Source organism: Marmota monax, unplaced genomic scaffold, assembly GCF_021218885.2.
Source record: "Marmota monax isolate L192 unplaced genomic scaffold, Marmota_monax_Labrador192_F-V1.1 WCK01_AAM20220418_F8-fsc00154, whole genome shotgun sequence".
Lineage (NCBI taxonomy): Eukaryota > Metazoa > Chordata > Mammalia > Rodentia > Sciuridae > Marmota > Marmota monax.
The window spans coordinates 2,708,135-2,732,418 of NW_026691933.1; the positions used below are offsets into that span (position 1 = coordinate 2,708,135).

The following is a 24,284-nucleotide window of genomic DNA, read 5'->3' on the forward strand; positions in this document are numbered from 1 at the left end:
CAGTACGCCTGCCAATAATAGTCACTGAATGTTCATTTCTATCAGGATTGCTGCTGCCGCCATCATCATCCTCATCCTCATCAACTGTGAGAGACCAGCTAATGACTTATGAAACGTTAGTCCAGATAGGAAAAGCATTTATTAAATAGCTCAGACTCAAATGTGAAAGTTTTCTATAGGGTTAAAGAGGGACCCCAGAGGGGAACCAGGAGGGCAGCCTGCCAGCTTCTCCCCTGGGCCCTCTCCATCTGTGAGGCACAGATGAGCTACAGGAATTACGTGACAAATTCAGTGTCATCCATAACTTTCTAGATACAGAAAGTTTCTTCAACATTATAAGGAGCATGCTGCTGCTCACCGAGAATGCCTAGGGATGAATATTTGCCTGAAAGAATATTCATGGCTGGCCTGGGTCAGAATAGAGCAGATCAAATAAGACTTTCACAACAAATGGTATTGATTATCACTTGGTTTCGTGGTTAATACGTAGGAGAAAGACTGCCCTTCTAGTTATTATTTAAGTTCTATATTCAAATATTTTAAAAAAATTCTTAGCATTATCAGACCTTTATATAGTAGTTTGTAATAATTTTCAGGAAAATTAGCCTATTTTTACCCAAATGTCTCCTGTTTTCCTCAATTGTTACATACATACCAAAGATAAATTATCCCTCCAACCAACATACCATTTTTGCAAACATCTCTCCCAATCTTCCTCGCATTTTCTCTCTTTCAATTTCACCACCCATCAACGGTGAGAATAACATGGAGGAGGAACTCTATCACCAAGATACGTAAAAATCCCCAAAATATGTAGCCTACAAAGTTGGAAAGCCGAGGAGTGCCATAAAACCTCTGCTTGGAGTTTAATCAAGGTGAAGTTCAATGAACTTTTTCCATTCAAATAAAATGTTTAAGCAAAATTGTAAGCATAAAGCGAAAATTAAGCTAACTGAATAAAGCGGTTGCAAGGGCTTTTTAAATTTAATTTACCAACCCAGCCTCCGTGCTCCAGCCAAGCTGACCCCAGCTGGATTCCACCAAACAAGAATCACATACCCCACAATGATCCTTTCCTTTGTCAAAACTCACAGTGCTACCAAATGCTTTTGTATCACATTAAAACACCAAGCATGGAATTCAACGATATTTATCTTTGACTTCTAACCCCACAAGCTACGACATACAGTGTGTTGGTTTGCTAGGGCTGTCCTAATGGAGTGCCACAAACTGAGTGGCTTCAACAGAAATTTATTGACTCAGTTCTGGAAGTTTCAAGTTCTAGATTGAGATTTCTACAAGACTGGTTCCTCCTGAGAACAATGAGGTAGGGCTTATGCTTAGATTCTGGAGGCTTGATTGGCAAACTTTGGTATTCCTTGGCTTCTAAAGGTATCACCGTGGTCTGCCTTTAATCTTAACTTGTTCTTCATGTGCGTTTCTATGTTTAAGTTCTTCATTTCATGAGGACATAAGCCATATTAGATTAGGATTCACCCTCATACTTTATTTTAACTTGATTACCAGTATAAAGACTGTCTGTAAAAAAGATCATTGAGATACTGAGGATTAGGACTTCAACATATGAATTTTTAGGGGACACTACTGACTGAACCCATAACCCAGGTATGTCTTTGCCATTATCACTATTTGAGTCTGTGGAGCAGCAATCATAACAGGAGGGATGCAGTTTGTAGTAGTCAGGCTTAGCTTGAAATTTGGCTTTGCCATTTTCTCTGAGTGTCCCTACCATGAAAGAGAGCCAGGAAATCACTTTTAGACAAATGCCATGAATACTAAATGCAGAAAGCAACTTCTGTAAGGAAACAAAGATAGGCCCTCACATTTTACATCACCAATAACTACACCCAGCTTGAATAAACCATATCAGGTCTCACTTTTCTTCTAATATGCCACAGCATAATACAACAAAATCAAAATTGTATCCCTATTCAAAAAAGAAGGAGGAGGAGGAGGAGGAGGAGGAGGAGGAGGGGGAGGAGGGGGAAGAGGAGGAGGAGGGGGGAGGAGGAGGGGGGGAGGAGGAGGGGGAGGAGCAGGAGGGGGAGGAGCAGGAGGGGGAGGAGGAGGAAGTATTACTCCCATAATAGAAAAGCTCTCTTTGTTTATGGTCATTTACCCAGCCCTAAAGAAACCAATCTAAATGAATCCTTCTTGGGTCTTTTGATTTTTGACATCATCTGTCCATTTAACTGCAAGTGTTTACAATAGAAGAACAATGTGTTCCAACAGATCTGAAAACTTTTGAAAAGATAGCCTTTTTGTTACCTACCTTCTCTATATAATTCAATGGGAATTTAGTGAAATTGTGAAACTACCTTTGTTTTTCGTTCTGTTTTTTCTTACTCATCTTGGTATCCATTGACTACTCTGGTATTCTTGTTGTCTCTGCTATCCTCATTCTCAAAATGTACTTATAGAAAACACATTGGTGCATGAACTAATGAAGTGCTCCACAGCTGCTGGGTAGTATGTGACAGCCTATAGACCCACAGTGTCCCAGTGTAAGTACAGGAGCTTTTTATATTTATTATGACAGTTTTCTAGCAGGGAGTGGTACCATCTGTTTTAATATACAGCTACGCATTACAGTCATTTTCTAATCTAGATAATAAGGGCTTTATCTAATTTGCATGAAGGCACTGCATGGGCTAGCACAGGCCTTATGGTTGATAAGTTTTGTATCTGATTCCTCTCAGGAGATTGTCAGACCAGGAGATCTAAGCCCAAGGAGGTGAGTTCTACCCAATTTCTGCCAGCAGTAATGGGAAGGGTTGATTTTGGGAAAAATCTTCTGCAAAGTCCTATATCAGAGAGGAGTCCCCCACTTAGTGTGACCTTACGAGAAAAACTTTAGTTCAGAAGGGCTCTGGGGTGGTGCCGAATCTGCCAGCACTGGGGATTGCTCACCACAGAGATAGGGCACTAAAGTATGGAGTTCTTTCTGAAAAGTATTCTGCCCTGGGGTTTCTACATAAGAGCAAGGAATTGACAAATATCTTCTTTAGTGACATCACAACTGAATTTTCTGTACAATAAACTGAAACCAAAAAGAAACTCCCACTATGAGATATAGTGTGATATTTGGTAGAAATCTGGCATCCTGATACATAAAAAAAGAAAACCTTGCTTTGATGCATTTTAATATTTCAAAAGGAGGGTGTTTTGTTGAATTTGCTAAATCATCTCAACACAAAATAATAATCTGATGATAGCAATGGTCAATACCAGCAGTGTGAATCTACTTTTCAATCATTTTATGTGCATCAGAAGAAGAAAAGGTATCCATTTTTAACAAATGCTTTTTTTTTTCTTACTTGGAAAGCATGAAAAAGAGCAAATACTAAAATTTCAAAAGTGGCAAAATGTGTGATACATCAAGATTGATGTCTTCGAAGAAAGATTTATGGGTGATTGAAAACAAAACCCAGGAGAGTTTATGAAAGGCAGAATGGAGAGAGGAGGCAACCCAAGTTAACCACTTCCTGAAGCAGGTGAGAACACAGCACCCTTCAGCTGAGATGACTGGATGAGTTTTGAACACCTGCCTCAAATTCAGCCAATAAAAGGCACTGGCAAACAGAGAGTGGGAATGTGGGTGAGAGTTAGTAGAAAACACATTGGTGCATGAACTAATGAAGTGACGTCACAGATAACGGTGGAGAGGCTACCTTTAGAAAGCAATGGGGGAAAAAAAAGAAAAAAGAAAACTCTGTGGAAGGAGGAGCCATATAGAGATAAACAAACAGATACAGGACACAAAGAGGTATCCACATCCAGACAAATGCTGGGCTGAGGCTCCCCAGTGGTTGGTTCATTTTTGGGGAGGTGCACTGCCCTTTAGAGGGAGCTGAACCCCCAATCTTCCTCTGAGCTAGCCTCCTGAGGTTCTGCTTCTTACAGCTTTGTAACAAATGCTTTCAGAAGGCTCAGCAGAGGAGGAGGCAAGTGAGGCACCTGGGGCAGCAAGAGGGATGGTGTCTTTGGTCGAGAAAGAACAAATTTGATTATGGAAGGCTCTGGTGGCCATAAAAGCTCTAGGGTATTCATAATCCTGATGAAGAATGACTTGGTGACCCTAAGATTTAATAAAACCAAACAAAATAGTTATCATTGCAGAGCTGGAACGGGGTAGTTGGAGCATTTATGGAGACAAGAGTCTTAAGAGTCTGCCTATTGACAGGCAGAGATTCAAACTGGGAACCTACTTGAGGATGTTTTTTGGGAGGCATTTCATATGAGGTTCCTACTCCCTCCTGATGTTTCCACTGGGGAGAAATTCTCCCTTCCAATAAGAACACCTTTAGCCGATTATTAAAAGAGACAGTGTGAAACCTTAAATAACATTGAGAAATGTGTGCAAGAGGAATAACATGATTCATTCATCACATTTTCAAGTCACTGGTGTGGTCTCCATTTCTGACTACATAGCACAGTACAGATAGACTTTTGTGTATTAAAATTAATGAAAAAGGGGGGACCTCAGGGGTCTCAGTAGTTCTCCCAATTTAAATATACTTAAGTAACTGTGAAAACTGGTCAGTTTACACATAAAGTCATGCCAATTTAAAACAGAAAAGTTCCATTGATATTGACCACATTTTTGGCTCCTATTAAATTGCTATGTAAATATATAAAGCAGGTCTGTAATGCTATATGTCTGCAAAAACATATTTTTGGCAAACAAAAGATTTTCCATTTTTAATCTCAATCTTCCTTACCCAGTATTCTTAAATATTTTAAAATTATTCTTGGTTCTAAGTATTCTAATACTTTCCACCTTCCCCCACCTCCCCACTCCATATACTCCATACATTTTTTTCCACTTTGCATTTATTATCCTTTTCTTTTAGAGATTTACACATAAAATAGTTTGGAATACTGGTGATTATGATTGTCAGTCTCTCAAAATATGACTTCTGGTAGTCACAGGAGAAATGCCTGAAATTTAATGATATGGGTCTGTAATTGTTGTAGGTTGAATGGTGGCCCTCTAAATGACATGCCCATGTCTTAACTCCTGGAATTTGTTAGTGTGACCTTATTTAGAAGGAATGTCATTGAGGATGATATTAAGTTATGATTCTAAGATGAGATCATCCTGTACTATCTGGTAGATCCCAAATCCAATGGCAAGTGTCCTTATTAGAGATACCAAAGAGGGCAAAGATGGAAAGGAGATGAGAAGGGAGAAGGACAAGAAAGCTATGGGAATATAAAGGCAGGAATTGGAGTTATCTATAAGCCAAGAAATTTCTGGAGCTGCCAGAAAGAAGCTAAAAGAATTAAGAAGGGTTCTCCGCTAGGATCCGCAGAGGGAGCACAGCCCAGCTGATTTCAGACATCTGGCCTCCAGAACTGTGAGAGAAAATTTTCTGTTGTTTTAAGCCACTAAATTTGTGGTAATGTGTTATGATAGCCCTATTGTAATATATGACTAAACAGTATACATTTATTTTTTTGTTTGTTTTTTTGACTAGGTTTTTGGCATAGAATGTTGAATATTTTTCCTGTGATGCTGGGATTCAATAAGAAATATATTTGGTGCTTGGTTCTGGTACAGAGCTTCCAAAATTCTGGAATTTTCTGAGTGACAGGAGTGAGAACAGTCTGTCATTTTCATAAAATCTTTCCTAACTGCACCTGAGATTATGCTAATGAAGTGACCCTTTATGTCCCTTAGATAGTTTCCAGTCGCACAGTTGTACAGAAGCTCTGTACCCCTACCCTATCCTGTGCCCCATGCTTCTGTTCCATTTGTCTGCACATTAGTTGTATACTTTATAATAAACTGGTAATAATAAGAAATAAATATAATAAACTGGTAATAATAATAATAATAATAATAATAATAATAATAATAAACTGGCGACCTGAGGAACCAACCACGTGATTGCAAGTTTGGGTGCGCAGAGGGGCTTCAGATCAAGCTAATGTTTGTGATTTAATCAGTCATGCCTATATAATGGGACTTCCACTAAATATCCTAAACAAAGGGGTTTAGAGTTTCTGGGGTGTAAACATACTAAGATTTTGGGGATGGCACTCTTGGAGAGGGCACAGAAGCTCTGTACCCCTCCCCTATACTGTGCCCCATGCTTCTCTTCCATTTGTCTGCACATTAGTTGTATACTGTATAATAAACTGGTAATAATAAGAACACTCTTTCCCTTGAATTCTGAAAGTTATTCTTGCAGAGTATCCACTTGAGAAATGAGTCCAGGGGACCTCCAGTCCATTAAAACTATGGGGAACCTAGAGCATATGACTGGTGTTTGAAGTGAGTACATATTGGTTGAACTAAGCCTTTTAACCTGTGGGGATCCCTGCTAACTTCAGGAAGTCAGCATTAGAACTTAATTGAATTGGACAGACTTTTGGTGTTCAGAGATTTGGAAAATTAGTTATTAGCGTGGAACCCCCCACCCTTGACACCATTTGGTACCAGAAGTGTTCTATGAGTAAAAACAGATCATCACACTTAGTGTCAGCAGTGATAGGGAAGTGAAAACAGCACAGGTGCCCTGATTTAATCTCTAATATAATTATAAATAAGGATATTATAATATTGCATTACTAATAAAATAGAAACCAAGGTAAAGTTCATCTCTGAATACCATTTACTTAAAATACCATAAAGCAGTTTCAAATGGCAATAACATTTAAGCATTTATGTAGTTATGGTTTAATGTTGCTAGTTGCCATGATAATTGGAAAAAATCTAAAACCCATGAGAGCTAAAGAGGGTCAGTAAAATACATATACACATAATAAAATCCATGTTGTGGAAATAGTTACTGTTCACACAAGCCTGATGATGATATAGATGTATTATGGTTTGCATCTGAAACATCTCCCCAAAGCTCATGTGTAGAAGGCTTGTTCTCCAAAGCAGCACTGTTCAGAGGTGCAAACTGACTGGATCATGAAGACTGAGACCTCTTTAAAGGAACCACCATTTGAACCAGCTATCCCACTCCTCAGTTTATACTCAAAGGACTTAAAATCAGCATACTGCAGTGATGCAGCCATGTCAATGCTTATAGTAGCTCAATTTACAATAGCTAAGCTGTAGAAACAACCTAGGTGTCCTTCAATAGATGGATGGATAAAGAAAACATGAGATATATATATATATATATATATATATATATATATATACACAATGGAATATTACTCAGTTTTAATAAAGGAATGATCTATTGATAGATTCATAGCTTAGTGGGTTTGGGGGAAAGACTCTAGAATACAAAGCTGGGTCTCTCTCTCTCTCTTTCTCTTCTCCCAGCTGCCATGATACGATCAGTTTTCCTCTATCATGTGCTCCGTCATGATGTTCTACCTCACCACAGACTCAGAAACAATGGAACCAATTGACCACAGACTGAAACCTCAGGAACCATGAGCCAAAATAAACCTTTCTTCTTTTTTAAATTGTTTTTTACAAGTATTTAGTCACAGTGACAAAGAAAAAGTAATAGAAGAAGGCAGATCCAGAAAAGCCTCTTGAAATTGGGGCCCCCAGTACATGATCATCCAGGGGTGAAAAAGAAAAGAAAAGGAAAGAGAATCTTATTTCCTTTTCGGTTGTCTAAAAGGAGAGTTGTAAGATGAGAGAAGAGTTCAAGGTTATGCCTGACAATATTTTAATAGCAATGCAAAATATAAGACACTGTTCTTTGGTGGCAAAACCTGATTTGCTTACTTGGTCACATATTTCTTTCAAAAATTTCTAGTGAGTTTAAGGAACAGAAATGTGTTTTTTTTCCTAATTATGGATTAACTGAGAAGAGTTTAGTTCTATGTCCCAATGGAGAAAGCTTTCCCAGTTCAAAGTGGCACACTACTTATCTCTAAAAAGCTTTGAAAAAAAAGAAATCATACCACAAAACAATATGGTGTGTTGATCATGCTTCAGTCCTCTAAGAAAGTCCTAGGTTGGAACGAATAAAATCAGTCTACAAAAAGTCATTTCTAAAACAAATAATGTAAAACTAAATTCGTTAGGATTGAGGCATTCATTTTATAAAGGAAATGATTAATGGATAATTAAAATGCCATGCATCACTGATTATTAGTGACAATTGGCATTTCCACAGTACTAAAACATATAGAAATTGATTTAATTAAATTTACTTTAGCTAGCACCTCATAAGAGTACAGTAAATGGCCTGTGGTGGATACGCATGACCACATGGTGTTGTAAGTTATTTCTTGTATGCGTTACTAAACGTATTTAGTCTAGCCACCAATGTTTTATTGAGTTTTTAAAAATCTGGACGTCTAGTGTTTAACACAAGACTCTTGGTTTCATGTGAAACGAATTAGATTTTCAGGAAGGTCCACATATTGATATAAGCCTAAGAATTCCAGGTGGATATCAGCTTTGAAGGTGGATGGTAAAAACAGTTTCAGACACTATGACGCTTCCTGTCACAGTGCAAAATGTTCCCCTGTAGCATGTGCCACTCTGGGCACATTCCCTATGAGATGCCAAGTATTCTTCCTCACTTTCTCACTTCCAACAGGTTCACATTCACTGCTGAGCAGAAGAAAGAAACAGGGCCAGCATCATCTCGGGGCATCTGTATGGCACTTTTTGGAGGGTGCATAAAATGACGTGTCCTGTCCTGTCACTGGGGCTCCCACATGGTTTGTAGTCAAATGCAGGCAATGTGTGTATGTGTATGTATATGCATGTGTATGTGAGAGTATGTGTGTAAGAGTATATATGTGAGAGTGTGTGTGTGTGTGTATGTGTGTGTGTGTGTGTGTGTGTGTGAGAGAGAGAGAGAGAGAGAGAGAGAGAGAGAGAGAATGTGTGTGTATGTAGGAGTGTGGTAACTCTTGACTGTCCTGGATTTGAACTACACAGCTAGAAATCCTGTACCCCATTTTATCTAGGCTGAGGTACCCCACTATTATCCCTCAGTTTTCCTCACTTCCCCCAGAGACTTTTGAATTGAATGAAGTAAGAGATTGGTTTCCAGTTTCAGTCAATGCATCTACCTAAACATGTATTTTGACCATGACTAGAAGGAAAATGGCCATTTGGAATCCTATTGAACTATTGAAATAATGATAACCCTAAGTTGGGCAATGTATTTGCACAATTTCATGCAAAGCAATATTATGAAATAAAAATTTGTTACCTTTTAATTTTAAGAGCAGGTAAACTACACTTATTCAGGGTTCTGTTATGTCAGAAGAGGTTCACTACTGTTATTTCTTACAAATTGCCATACTTTCCTCTTAACTTTTAGGATTTTAATGTTCTCTCTTTTATTGTTGATGTTAATGGCTTTCCTTCCTTCAGCCATCATTTTTACCTCTAGATTTCAGAAATGACTTCCAACTTGTCCCCGCTCTATACCAGCATCAAGTGATTGGCTGAATATGTAATGAGATCATGTCTGTTCCTCCATTCCATCTACCCCAGTCATCCAGCTTTCCACTGAAACTAAAACTAGACCCAAACTCTCTAGCAGGGCCTCTGAAGATAAAGCATCACCTGACCACTTCTCCAGAGTTGATTCCCATTATGCAAATTAGCTACCTTCAATAAAGTTGTTGCCAACACTGACTTAGAAATTCTTGACCATTGCTTCTTGGAGAAATATGGAGTTAAGCTCCTGTGAGCCTCTGGTCATAATACTTCCAAAGAATGATCAATACATAATCTTGTTTTGTGTGCATTTTTGCTCAAAGACACTTTATTTAGTACATAATGTCAATTCATTAACATTGTACTCATGACCAACAGCCCTGTAGCTCATGCCTGAACAAAGCTTACCTAACACACATATTTCCAACATAAGACACATCACAGATTTCCTAAGCTTAGGCGCAAGGGACAGCACTTTAGCACCATGATTTGGGCCATTTAAACAGTGACAACACTAACAGAAAGCACAAAAATGTGAAAAATGTGGCCTTAAGTAAACAGAAAAGTAGACTTATTTACAGTTTGGGAGCTGAGACACTAAGGCAGAGCATAACCTCCTTTAGCCTCAGCAGGAAATGTGTGCCACTCTGAGCATGTTGCCTGCAAGGGACAGGGAAGATACTCTGATAACTGCTTTAGGGGTTACAAATAAATTTCAATGACTGGGCCATTTGCCAAAATGGAAGCTGCAAATAGTGAGGATTTACTATATTTATGACTTCATCTCCTATGAATGTACTTTTTTCCTTGTTATTCTGCAGCTATAATGACATCTGTTTCTTAGCTGTGCCAGGCTTTGCATTTGCTCTTCCCTTTTGAACCGTGCCTCCTCCATATCTTCAAAAGCTTGACTCCTTATCATCACTACTATGTTGTCTTTGTTATTGTTCAGGTTTCAACTGACTTCCCCAACAAATCACCACGCCCCTCTCCGTCCTTCCTGATCTCAACCCTCTGCTTAAAATCTTACTAGCATCTCCCTCTATCCAGGATTCCTGGGCTTCTGCCTCACCATTTGGAAGGAAGGGCTTGCCTCTTCCTCAGCTCTGGGTCCCAGTGCCTACCACAGGGCCAGACTCTGTAGGTGCTCTGTACGTAGCGGCTGAATGAATGAATAAATCAAATGTTTTCTTAAGATATCCTTCCTTGGCAAAATAGAAAACAGGCAACCAATCCCTTAACAGTATCCAAAATTTAGAAGACTAATTTAAAGATCTTTATAATCTCTAAGTTAAAGATCCACTGCTTCTAAAATTCACCTTCTATAAAAACTCCAGTGCCTCAGCATTTTCCATTATGTTGAGACCTTATGAAATCACACACGTAAAATATCATAAGCAAATCAACAGTAGCCTCTCAAGTTAGAATAGTTGAAGGAAGAGGAACTTTAGCCAGTTTTACCTGAGCATTGATACAAATCGATAGTCTCTTAATTCCAGAAGAATAAAGACAATTTCCCTTCATTTAACTAAGAAGATTTTGCACTGAAAGGAAGACTCATTGTGATGAGTGATGGAAAGGGTTTTTAGAGAAAGAGGAATGTGAGAAATGCAGAGATGAACTGGGGCGGGGTGGTTGCTTGGAGAACTAGTGGATCTTTGATTTAGAAATTATACAGGTCTGTAAGTTAATCTCCTAAATTTTGGATGCTGTCAAAGAATTGGTGCCTATTTTCTATTTTGCCAAGGAAGGACATCTTAAGAAAACACTTGCTATCCTTTCATTCATTCATTCAACAACTCTGTACTGAGCACCTACTATGTCTGGCTCTGTGGTAGGCACTGGGTCATAGAGCTGAGAAAGGATAAGCCCTGGCTCCTTGGTACCTTACCTCTAAATGTGAAGGTAGAATGAGATGAGGCACTGGGCTTCTATAGGTGCAAAGAGACCCAAAATATAACACAGGAGAAAAGAAAGGGAGGCAGGAGAGCCTCAGAATCTAACCTCTGCTTTTTGCAGTTTTGATCAAGGCTGGACCTGGCTCATTCGCTCTGGGTGAGGCACTAATTTATTAAAATCAATGAAGAAAGGAAGGAGACAGAAACTGAAAACCAGTTACAAAAAAAAAAAAAAAAAAAAAAAGGTTAAAGGAAAAAGAATGAGCGGTTAATTGTATTAGTCAAAAATGCAAGTTGGACTTCATTTGGTGTAAGAATGCAACTGTTGCTTTCCGATAAGTGACTCCAAGTCTTCCAGACTTGGGCAGATGCAATACCAGGGAACACTGAACCTGGCCAGAATTTAACTCCCCTTAAAAGAAAAAAAAAAAAAAAAAGCAAAGTGAAAATTCAAGCTCCGCTTTTTCCTTTCTTCTGGAGAGATCTACATTATTCTTTTTTGTTTTGTTTTGCTTTGTTTTTCAGAGCCCAGTACCAAAGTCAGGGCCTTGTGTGTGCTAGGCAAGCACTCTGCCACTGAACTAAATCCCCAATCCCAGATTCGCATTATTCTTATCAAACCCAACCTCTTCTCTCTCCCATTTCAAGAAGATGGAAGACTTCAGTTATTAGCACAGGTTTTAACATGAATCCAATCTTTCTGACGATTCCTTTGCGGTTTTTCTCGGCCTCAGATCCAACATTGGAGAACATTCTCCCAAGTGGTTAGCAGAGCATTTCTGTTCTGCCATTTATTCTAGCCATATCTGTTTTGTCAAAGAGGTGAACTCAAGACATTGAGCATCTGAGAGGCACCCAGGAGCCCAAGTCCTGTGATACGGAACACTTGTCCGTCAGGTATTCAATATGAAATAAGGGCTCCAGGAATTTTTGCCTTAACTTGCAAGGAGCAAGGTTCTATTGTTCAGGTGTTGATCAGAGAAGATTTTCAAGTTTTCTTAGAAACATAGAAGTGTTTGCTCTCAGGATAACTGTGTTGTTTTCCTTTAGGGCTTGTCTGTACACAATGAAAACAGAGAAACCAAACTAATCCTTGCTCCTCCTACTGGCTTCTTTTAAAATCTTGAATGAATTCCAGTTTCAACCAGATTTGCCCAGGCTTCCATTTAAGAATAATCCACTTACCACAGCATTCAAAACGATTAAGCAAGCCTGGGAAGAAGACTGACAGGGGAGTGGGTAGCGGGTGACAGGCAATGGGGGGTGAATCTCATTTTATGCACCTCTTCCACACAGGGCAGTGACTTTGCCATCCACTTAACAAACTGAGCCCCAGGGCCCATTTAGAGTCTAATGCCATGAATGAGAGTTTCCCAAGCTTCCCCGGGCTGGCTGGAAATCCGTGTCACAGTGTCACAATGAGACTATCTTGAGCAAAGTTACCAAATAAGCACCAGGTGCCAAACATAGAAAACATAAATAAATTCAAGCATTTCTTCAACTTTAAATCATACAAAATAATCTAGGGAAATCTAGCATTGAGTTATAATAAAAACAAGTGAGCTTGATTTTATAGATATTTAGGAAAAGGAAGAAAAAAGGAGATCAAAAGTAGTCAATAATTCAGTAGGTGGGAACAGTCTCATCATTGTTAGTTAGGTGTCCTTTAACTTAGAAGCTCCTTAGCCAAAGGGAACCCAAAGACAAACCATACTATCTTTTCTGGTTTCTAGAATTTACAAGCTGGTTGACAGCCTCCATTTTACAAATTAAAAATCTGAGGACGCTGGAAACATAAGTGGTTTGTGTAGCATTGTACAGTCGACTGTGGAGATAGGGTCTGGGTCTTTGAATGTATTTTTCTTCCTTTTCCCACTGGAGGGTGGGGTCAAAGCATCTGACTGAAGGTATGAGAAGAGGGGAGTCCTTTATGTACTCCACCCCCAGGCATGGGGCATACATATTAATGGAAGTATAGACCTAATACTGTTACTCTTATGACAGACTTCTGCATAGCGACAATTTTAAGTTCTTTTTATGGACATTATCCTTGTGCATGTACAGGTTCTGAACCCACAAATTCAGCCAACTCTTGATTAAAAAAAGGAAACAAAACTGTACTAAACCTGTATAGATCTTTTTCCTTTTTATTATTCTCTAAGCAAACATTATAATGACCCTTTACAAAGCATTTATGTTGTACTAGATATTATAAGTAACATAAAAACAATTTAAAGTATACATCAAAGAGAGCTATCATTTAAAAAATAAATGTCAATAGGTTATATGCAAATAATATGCCATTTTATATAAGGCACTTGAGTATCTGGGGATTTGGGTATCCATGGGTGATCCTGGAATCAATCTTCATCTTTACATTGACTGTATAATTTTTCCAACTCTCTATGAATATTGTTCCATAGTATACTTATATGATCTCAGAAGTTGAAATAACATTTCCTCTCCAAGACTAAAAGATGCTCAAGGCCAAGGTCTATGCCATCTACACTTCTGACTTACTCCCATCTCAAAAACGGAGGGTTATCCACCTTACTTAGCTAATGCTTCAAGAACTGACTAAAGGTGACATCACACTGGTGGCTAGGGAACACAGGAAGACCCCATTACTTGACTTGAAGGGTAACTGATTACAGTATTTGTTTGCAATTCTCCTTTCCCTTCTACTCCTAAAGGTGGGGAGAAGTGTACAGCACTTCCCATCCCACTGAACTTTGGTATTTGCCATGGGGCTGGCTTCACAAGTGAAACAAGCAGAAGGAACAAGTGTCCCAGTTCCAGCGGAGCATGTCTGCCTGTATCTCTTATGGTTCTGCCTCTACCTTGAAAATAAGATGCCCTGAGTAGCTGATCCAGAGTCTGGATTCTGGGATAAGATCAGAGGAGTAGACTCTACTTCATCCTGAAGCCTGGCATAGAGTCCAGCCAAACCCACCAGGGACCTACCAGAACCTCAGCTGATTCACAGAGCCATAACTGAGAAATAAACGTTGGATATTCTAAGCTACTGCATTTCTTTCTGGGTGGCTACCACAGCCAAAAAAATACATGGACTCTCTCTTGCAAGTAAATTTGCCATAGAACTGAAGTGCTGTGAACAGTCCAAAGCCATTTTGGTCATAGAAACAAACAAAACAACAACAACAAAAGCAACGCACACACACACACACACACACACACTCACACAGGAAGGTTCTTTTGGCAGATGATAAGACATCTCCCAAAGAAGTTTAACCCTGCTATTCAGCTATAATGAAAGTAAACCTCAGACCAGATTTGCCTACACACATGCAAACATTTATTAAATAAATATGTATTAGCAAGAAGGCATAAAAATGGTCCTTATTACCTGTTGTGCAAGGTCAGGGAAGTCCTGGCTCTCTGTCCTTTCAGAGCCGCGCCCACCACCTTTCATGAAAGGTTTATAGGAGGCAGACACCAAACATCCCAGAGGCAGGATTCTGTTACTCTTTTAATCAGCATTAGATAATTAAAACTCTGTGTAGCAAGGCCTGGCCAAAGGAATCATAGGAATTCAGATTGAGATGCCCTCTCTACAGGAGCAAGTCACAAGCTTTGCAAGATTTCTAAACCCTGTTCATACAACAATTGTGAATGTCTCTAAAATACATGTAACTAATCCATATCTGGCAAAGACCCAGAATCTTGAAGTTCACCAATAAGATCATTTCTAACATTCATCAACATTATTAGAAAGTCAGCAATTTCACAAAAACAATTTCTGATATTTGCAATCCTTCAGGTATTGATAGATGTTTCTAGAAGCTGCCCCTGGAGTGTAGTCTTTCTGATATAATACAGCCTTCTACACGTGGGATGAGTGTCTTCCCTGCCTAGAAGAGGCTAACTATGGACATCAGCTGTGGGACACATATCACAGGCCAGGACCACAGCAAAAAGCATGAAATGAAAAGAAGAAATACAGGGAAACAGCTCTGAAGACCCAAGCCAGATTAGCAAGAACGCATGGCCCTAAATACCTGGCAATGAGTCAGATGGTACAAACATGAGTCAGATGGTGCTAGTCACTAGAGGACACTGACATGGGAATGTCTGTCTCAGAATACTCCCAGTCTCCTCCTGCTGGGTAGCCAACAGAGGTCCCTGGGGATCATGTCACCCTGTACTTACGAGTGCTTAAACATATTTCCTACTTCACTGGTCTTGTAGAGACCAGTTCATTCCCTGACATAGAATAAGAACCTTACCAGCCATTCAGTGCATTAGACACCTGAGATACAAGTTCAGGCCAGACATAAACCCTGTTATGCAGAAGCTTGGAGAGTTCAGCAGGGGTTTTTAATCTGGGGCCCATGGCTAGGCTTCAGGGTACTTTCAGTGGTCTGCGAATGCCCTAAAATTCAAGATGCTCATAAGCATAAACAGTGTTCATATGCACTGTTCTAGAAAAAAGTGTGTGTTGTCTATCAGATTTGTAAAGTTGCCTATGACTCAAAACAAGTGAAGAAATGCTTTTCCATGTGATTACCCTATAATAAATGCATTTAATCAGATTTTGCTATGGAAGATCAAATTGTAGACTATATAAGAATGATTTTTTTTACCAAATTATGAAAAAAGAGCCCTGACACATAATCACTAGAGTAGTTAAAAGCTTACTTAAGAAATATTCTCATAACAGAACTAATGACTAATAAAAATGGTGCTAGAGATGTTATAATAATAAAGGAAACTTCATGCTGCACTATTCTAAAACTTAGTCCCAAATCCAAAAACAGCAAGGGCTCACTGTGTCTTTGAAAAATAGCTATGTCTATGGGGCAACAGTAACAATTTCTTAATCTCATTTTAATCAGCATTTGCCTCTTTATATCATTTATGAAGTAGTATGAGAATAAATTACCACTATGTTTTAACTGTCCACTGCTGAGTTGACTCCATTGTCTAGAATATACATCAAACTTAAGATAGTCAATGCACAGGTAACGTGAATATATCTACCCTCCAAAACTGTTCAAGTCTGTTCAGCCAAGAGTATAAGCCTATGGCAATGAAACTCACGATCCAAGAAGTTACATGCTATTCATTGTGTGGTTTTCATAATCTGTACTACATTCCCACACATCCCAGTGTGAGAAGCATAGATTCAATCTCTTGGAGGTTCTGTTCTCTTCATATATTAAATGGAAACAATAACACCTAAAATCAAACAGTTCTAGGAAAGATTAAATATAATTTATTTGTTAAATCATATCAGATAAATACTCTTCCCTAGTACCCAGCAAGTGCTCAATAAATGATAAATCTAACTCTATTACAATCTTCAATCTCGATCTGTGCCTTAGAGTAAATGTGGTTCCCAGAACAACAGCAGCAATAGCACCAGGAACCTGATAGAAATGCAAATTTTCAGGCCCTCGTCAGACTTACAGAATCAGAAATCTGGGAGTGGAGTCCAGTGAAATGTTTCCATAAGGTCTCCATCTGAACATGATGCAGTCCAAATTAAAGAACCACTGATCTAAGTAGGTCATGCTTAATCAAGCCTATAGTTAAAATCACCTTGGATGCTTTTAAAAAGGAAGGATCTCCAAACTCTCCACCCACCCAAGATTACATCAAAATATCTTTGGGGAGGAGTATAGACACTTGTAATTATCCAAAGGTCCCCAGTGACTTACATGTGAATTTAAAAGGCCAAGGAGAGCCCACTGCTCCATTGTATGCACTCTAGGCAATGGGAGTGGTAGAAGCTTGAAATTCCATCTATCTTAAGTCCTCCCTTATAGAATCAGACCTGTCATACCACTAACTAGATATGAGACCTTGGGAAAGTTTTCTATTCTTCTCTTAGCCTCAGTTACTTTGCCTATAACATGAATATAATAATGATGGATATTGCATCTTTTTATCTTCACACATGAAAACTGAAGTCCAAAGCCTTCATCCTTGTCTATCTCACACCTAGTGGTAGGAGGGAGGTCAGAACTCAGCCTTCACCATATCTCCACTGCTTTGATGCTCATATGTGTAGGCATGGAGAAGAGAAATGCCAGGGTCATGGAGAGGACTTGGGCCAACTTTATACTTTTGGCTGAGGGATGTGCCACTAAGAGAGGTGTCATCAGGATTTGCAGAACTCAGTGGGATCTGTGGACTAGCAGAACTCAGTGGGAGATGTTGGGGTGAGGAGGAGGATCCATAGCTGGAATGGGAGTCACAGATGGGCAAGCTCAAGGACAAACCCACCACTTATATTCCACTGGGCTGGTAGAAGGCAGGCAGCATGGGTTTGGATTCCTAGAGACCGTGATTTCAGAGTAGAGCTGAAGACAGGGCTTAGAGAATCTAGGCATAGCAAAAAAAAACAGATCAAGGAGAGTATCTTTTTGTATTCTGATCAGGTTGGGAGAGGAGGGGAGGCCCAGGAGGAATGGGAGCATATTTCTCCTTCTAAAATCTATTTCTCTTGCTTAGTAAAGGTGACATAAACACAAAGGTCTATCACTTAATAGTGTGGAAGCCCTGCAACTATTGTTCATCCATAATATCAATGGATAAAATTATGGGATGAAGGCAGCTGGCTATAGTCTGCGATCCCCCAGTGGTCATATCTATCACTGCTATGGACTGACTTCATATGTTAAAATCCTAGTCCCAAAGGTAAGGATATGGGAGTAGAGACTTTGGAGAGTGAAGCCCTCATGAGTGGGATAAGCATTCTGATAAAGAGTTCAAGCACTCTAATTCTCCTTCTTCCCTGGGAAGATACACAAAGCTAGCCCTCTGCATTCTGGAAGAGGGTCCTAACAAAAACCCAACCATGCTGGTATCCTGATCTCAGATCCCTAGGCTCCGGAACTGTGAGAAATGAATTTCTGTTGTTTGTAAGCCACTCAGTCTGCCGTACTTTGCCCTAGCTGTCAGAAAGGACAAGGACCTGATGGTGCACAGTCAGGGCACTGGCTCTCCCTCATCCTAAATTCCACAGATGGCCTTGAAAAGGTCAAGGCCAGGGCAATTCTTTCCACCTTCTGTCATGTACATACGACTAGGGATGACCTCCACCGTGGTGACTTTGAAGAGAAGGGAACATTCCTATATACATTTGGAAAAGGTACCTACATCAGAGAGAGCAAGTAAGAAACAATCAAAAACTGGACTGAAGGGAAAACAGTAACTTCTTCCTTCACTTTCTGTAAAACTAAAGGAAATCTACAAGTATTATTTCTACTCCAAACACCCTTAGACTTTATTGGCATCCCTCACTCCCATTACCATAGAGGTCTCAAAGTAATTTACAGTAGAAAACTGACTTTTTATGACATTATTATTGTTTTAAAAAACTTCATAGTCATAATCCTTAAATTATGAGTCACTTTACTTAAAGAAATATTTAAGATTTCAAAATTCCAGCACAAATAAATATTTTCATTATTCACCAAGTTGAAGTGTGCTAAAATGACTTGCCTTCAGTTGGGAGGGAGGGAAGAGAAGGAGCTGAGAAGGAATTTGAAGAGAGTAAATAAGATAAGTCTATGACCCCAGAGGGCATCTGAGGCCAGAGCCTGCAGAGTAAGGCTGCCTGGGGACACATGCAAAACCAATCAAATTTAAATGGAAGATGAGGTCAGCATATGGAGATGCATATTGGGAAGAGAAAATACAAGTGTCAGAAGACAGGTCCAAGCTAAGCACCCACTAATAGGCTAGAAGGAGTGGAATTCAGACTGTAAGACTGGGAAGCACTCAGAAAGGAAAGATGAGGTGAGCTCCTTCTTCTAGCAATGTTTTAAATAACTTTTCTAGCTTCAGCTATAAGGATCCAAATTTAGGGCTTGTCTCCTAAATCTAGACAGACTGTAATACCAAAGGATAATGAACAGAAATATTAAGACAGGCTACTGCTAGTCTTCAAATATTTTTAATTGATGTTTGTGGAATTTAAAAAAAAATGAGCCAATAAGATGGTGTACTGTAGCAATGTCAGTGTTAATGTCAGCTAACAATTGGTTGTGACATGCCATAGTTATGCATGATGTTCCCATTAGGGGAAAGAAGGAAGAGAGTATATAAAATTTTTCTGTACATTTCTCATAATTGCATGCAGATCACCAATTACTTCAAAACAAAAGCTTTAAAAAATTATCTAACCTTAATTAATAAGAAGATTTTTACACAAAAATCTTACATAAAAATTTTCTAGCTTTTCTTGAAAAGTTGGAAGACCTAGTAGTGCTGGGCTTACCCCATGTTCCCACAATTGTTACTTCACAATAATCAGAAGCAGAGAAGAATATGAGCCCTTGAGACAGGCATGGTTATCTTCATTTTGTCCCATTCTCCACCCAGCTTGCTTCACTATTTATGTTACTTGTCTGGTCTCAAGAGATATGAGATTTTTTTCCACTCTTCTATAAAGAGTGATAGGGTTGAAGACTTGGTCATCCAAGAGGTCATCTGAGTTCACACAATTTATCTGGAGTTGAACACTGTATCATGAATAAGAACACAGGACACTTCACTATCCTGGTGTCCTTGGGGCCTTGCTCATAATAGGTATCATTATAGTATTCGTCTATAGTAGGAGAGCCACTTAGGACAGGTTCCAAGAAAAATCAATGACATACTAAATGTCGTGCTATAGCAATTTCTATTATAACTCTGCAGCTATATGAAATATAATCAGTTCTTCAGGTCAAAAATAGTCTGAATTTATTTATGAAAAGGGCATTAGGTAAGGCCTAATTTACCAAATTTGGAAATATCTAGACCCATGGTTTAACTGGACCTCTCCATATATATAATGAATGCTCTATGGTTCAAAGACAAGGTGTCTTTGTAAATTGAGCCTGCCTTTTGGTTTTCTGATGTTAAAACATTTTCCACATTAGAAATCTGTCCCCTTTGATTTCCACATGGTAAATTACTCAAGTGGAATCATTTACCCCAAAGGCCAAGCAATGTTCCCATTATCACTGAGCAGCAAAGGGCAAAAAACAAAACAAAAACAACAACAACAGAAAATGAGGCATAGACAGGGAGGATGAATTCAGGTCATTCCTTGCTGCATCAAAAAAAGCATGAAATTGACTCACACATTTGTTCCATCTTTGTGTGTGTGTTTTTTTTTTTTAAAGATACATTTTACAATCCTTAGTCTGCTCAATATCTTGTCCAACCTTCCTACTAGCAATTTCTCGCTGTGCACACCATGTTCAGATGTGGTAGTTTTCCCTGATCAGGCTATTTTAATAGTGACAATGTCTCATAATTTTACTAGGAAAATCAGATTTTTGTCCATAAGGAATCTATTATGGGTGGAATATTATAGCACACAAACCTATAATAAGAAGAACATGGTATTTTTACTCATTCTTTAACAAATGAATTAACTTATCAGGAAAGTTAGATCACATTTAAAATTCAGGAGCAGATGTAGGTTCTGGCTAATGGTCCCTCCAGTGGCCTGTTGAGTCAAGGGTTCATTGATAGGATTCTTTTAATCCCTCCCTGGTGTTGAACTTTGACCTACAATATGCTCACTAATGGTTAGCTGTTTTACAAATCAGTAAAGACACAGACCAAGCTGCTTCTGTCCATTAGGTCCTCAGATTGATTCAGTTTGATTGCACAGGTTAATTCAACTCCATAGCCCCTTCTGATACTGCCTCAGTACATACTGGCAGAGTGGATTATTAATGTAGCTGTTTGCACCTTGTCAACAGTCAAAGAGACTGCATACCTGGCATTCCTTGCAAAATGCTAGTCCTGCCCTCTGAGATTTGGCAATGGTCAGTGGCCAATGATCTGACTACAGCTCAGACCTTTGGAAAATTAAAATACAAATGTAATGTACTTATTCTGTTACCTTGAAACAAACAGCTATGTCATCCAAATCAGGTCATTTTATATGAAGCATGGAGTTGGTTTGCTCTGTGTGGGGCATCAGCTGGACCCTGTGATAAGGCATCTGGTGAAGCTATGAGTCCCCTCCAAGTTTTCTGTTGTAAACCTGTGACAGCCAGCTGGCGGAGCAGCTGCAGGCCTAGGTTGTTTTAGGAGCCAGCTGACCATAACTCCCTCAGATAATACATTGAAAGGTCAAAGGGGCTTTGGCTCTTTGAACAAGAGTGTTTGGTCACCAGGGGTTCCATTGACCATTGGGCTGCAGAACATGCAAATAATTTGTGGCTTTCCTTAATTAAGTTAAACTCAAATCCTCAAGCAGAGCTTGACCTCAAAATTGTATTTTTATTTCTTATTCAAATACTTTGTTGCAAGCACACATGTGTGTACGAAGGCTCTCTTCATGAAACTTTTGAAAAGAAAATTCTTCTCTTGCTATTTTTTAAATCATGCATTTATTTTGAATGGCTATAGTTATAGACATAGATACAGATACAGATTAAATAGGTTTTGATTGCCAGAGATGAATTTGTCTGAGCAAAAGTAAACTTATCATTGTGAGAGGCAGACTGTGGGCTGTGTGGTTTGATTTTGAGAATGAAACAAATCTGTCAGACCAAACAGTCTGACAACAGTTCCACTGAGTTAAAAATTTCTAGTTTTCACTTGGTGCCTGTTCTTTCAGGGTTCTGTTTGGCTGGATGAACCTCAGGTCTCCCCTACCTTTTCATGGGATGGATGGCAGGTTATTGTGCATTTAACTAACATCCAGAGCCTGTGCCACTAGGCCTGCTCTGTGCCAGGCATTGTGTGGGGCTCGGGATCCAGTGGGAACAAGGTAGATGAAGCCCCGTTTTTCAGAGAATGAAGCTAGCGGGAATTCCATTTTAGGCATCCTTTGCTAGCAAACACATATGTCCTGATTTCCAGAACCTGGGAGAAGGGGAATTTCCCACATGAGCTTAATAGAAACACACTTTGGATTTGCTTTTAAGAAATTGCCTCTCAAATTATGGAGAAAAAAAAAAACACACCACATTTTTGGAACGATTTTTTTTATCTTCACAAAATTACTTTCAGGATTTCTGAGAACTTGGCACCCTTTAAAGAGAAAAGAGTCTGTCTTCTGTGCTCTTGGTGATAGGGATCACAGCAAACAGAAACCAGAGGCTTCTTGAAAATACCCAGGACTGAAGGCTTGGGCTTTACTACTCCATGGGAATTGCAGGAAGAAGGCTGATGTCCACCTTGGCACTTGGCATTGAAAATAATCTACTTTGGCATTGTGAAAATAAAAGTTTGGTGTTGTGTTCCAATTGCCACATGTACAGGATTTTTAAGGCTGTTTTTATTTTTATCGGTCAAGATGTTAACTCACATGCTAAGCTCTGTGTGAAAAACAACAACAACAACAACAACAAAAAAAACAAAAAACCTCATGCCCTTGAACCCCATGAATTTATCTTGGAGAAAACCCTACTCCCAAAGCAAACGCAACTTTTCAAGTTTAAGAAAAAGAGGCTTTTGAGGGTAGAATTTTTTCATTTTACAAAACTTCTTTCCCTTCAAAACATTTGTTTTGGGGTGCATCTGAAGGTGAGGCAATCCTAAGAATTAGACTGAGAAATACAAGTTTCAGTAAAAGTTTTCAGATACCCTGCTTTTAAAAATGTTGCTTAAAAATGAAAAAAAAAAAATCCTTTTCTCCTTACCCTTTTGTATGAAGAATAAAACTATCTTTCCTTTTGCCCCAGAGAGTATATTTTAAAAGAAAAGGAAGTTAGCTTTTGTACTCTTTTCTTTCTTTTAAGGACCCCAGGAAATTCTCTTTCATTTGACTCATCTGTATGTTCCCATTATTGGCTCTTCACAGTTTGGCACTTTGCTCAGATCAGCCCAGAAGGGTCAGCTCTCTCGGCGACTTTGTGATTTCTGACAATCCCACATGGCAATTTCCCATTAACCCTGATGGCCCGCCCCCCACTCTCCTCCCAGACACTCGTGACCCTCCAAGGTGAGCCTGCAGCACTCCTCAAGATGCCGCAGCATGTAATCAACCCTTGACCCACTTCCCCAGGTTGATTTGGTGAGTTCAGTAGGTCAGTCTGCCAACCGCCCCTGAACTGCCTGAACCCTGGCAGGTGTCCTCCCCAGCAGAGCTGATGCCCAGTACAATGTGGGAAATATGCTAATTTGAGGGGTTGGGATGGAAGCCCCAGGCTCTGTGACCCCCTCACTGCAGAGGCCTCAGCGCCCTTTTTTTAGATGATGGAGCTATTGTCCTCCTGGGCCTCCAAGAGGAGGATTGAGGGGAGAACCACAATGTAGATCAAAGGATGGAAATACAGGACCTGGGAGCAGAGGCTAAATAGCCCTGGTATTATTTTGCCTGGAGAAGAGGAGGCTGGATTGGAGTGGGCCAAGCAGGCCAGAATGGTAGAAGAGCTATTATGTTGTGAATGAGGCCAGCTGTTCAACATTTTCAGTGAGAAGAAAAGGAGTGGAAGAAAACGAACATTAACTGCTATGTGAGAAATTTGTTTGACATAAATGGAAAATTTCAAACAGTGGGGGTTGTTAGCCACTGAAATTAGTGATGGGTGGGGCAAACATTTCTGAGATGAACTTTAAAGCAAAGAATTTTCAGTCCAACAGTTTTTAGGGCCAACTTGCCTGATGGCAGGAAGGGAGCAGGTAGAAAAAAAAATGTTGATGCTCATTTCACATAAATAAGTGCGATGTAAGATTTTGGCTTTTCATAAACTCTTTACAACTGTTTTTCAGGGCTTCTTTGACCTTGCTTGCTGATTTACTTATCCAAGACAGGAATTGTCTTTGTGGCTAAGTGACTGACAAGTGCCTTGGGTGATGGGCATCTCCTGATTCCAGTTCTGCAGCTAATCAACTCTGAGATTGGAACAAGTGCAGAACCTCAATTTCCTTGACTGTCAAACGGGGACAATGGCTCTGCTCCAACTCACAGGATGGCTTGCAGGAACAAATTGTAAAAGGTCTGAAAAGCACAGTGAACCCAAGTATGTAGTAATTAGACTGTTCAGACCTCAGGGCTA

General features: G+C 39.5%; 1 protein-coding gene across 8 annotated transcripts in view; it reads right to left on the reverse strand.

The window, feature by feature from the left end:
- The window catches only part of Nckap5 (NCK associated protein 5), a 969,537-nt gene that overhangs the window by 713,836 nt on the left and 231,417 nt on the right, over nucleotides 1-24,284 (reverse strand). The window contains exons 1-2 of one of the 8 annotated variants that reach the window (XM_058580289.1): nucleotides 16,735-23,223; nucleotides 14,672-14,834 (exon numbers count right to left, since the gene is read on the reverse strand). The exons of the other annotated variants lie outside the window; for them this stretch is intronic. Of the exons in view, the coding sequence (XP_058436272.1) occupies nucleotides 14,672-14,737 (66 nt within the window). The 5' untranslated portion in view covers nucleotides 14,738-14,834; nucleotides 16,735-23,223. Of the gene's footprint in view, nucleotides 1-14,671; nucleotides 14,835-16,734; nucleotides 23,224-24,284 lie in introns of those variants that run through there. 8 annotated transcript variants of the gene reach the window in all.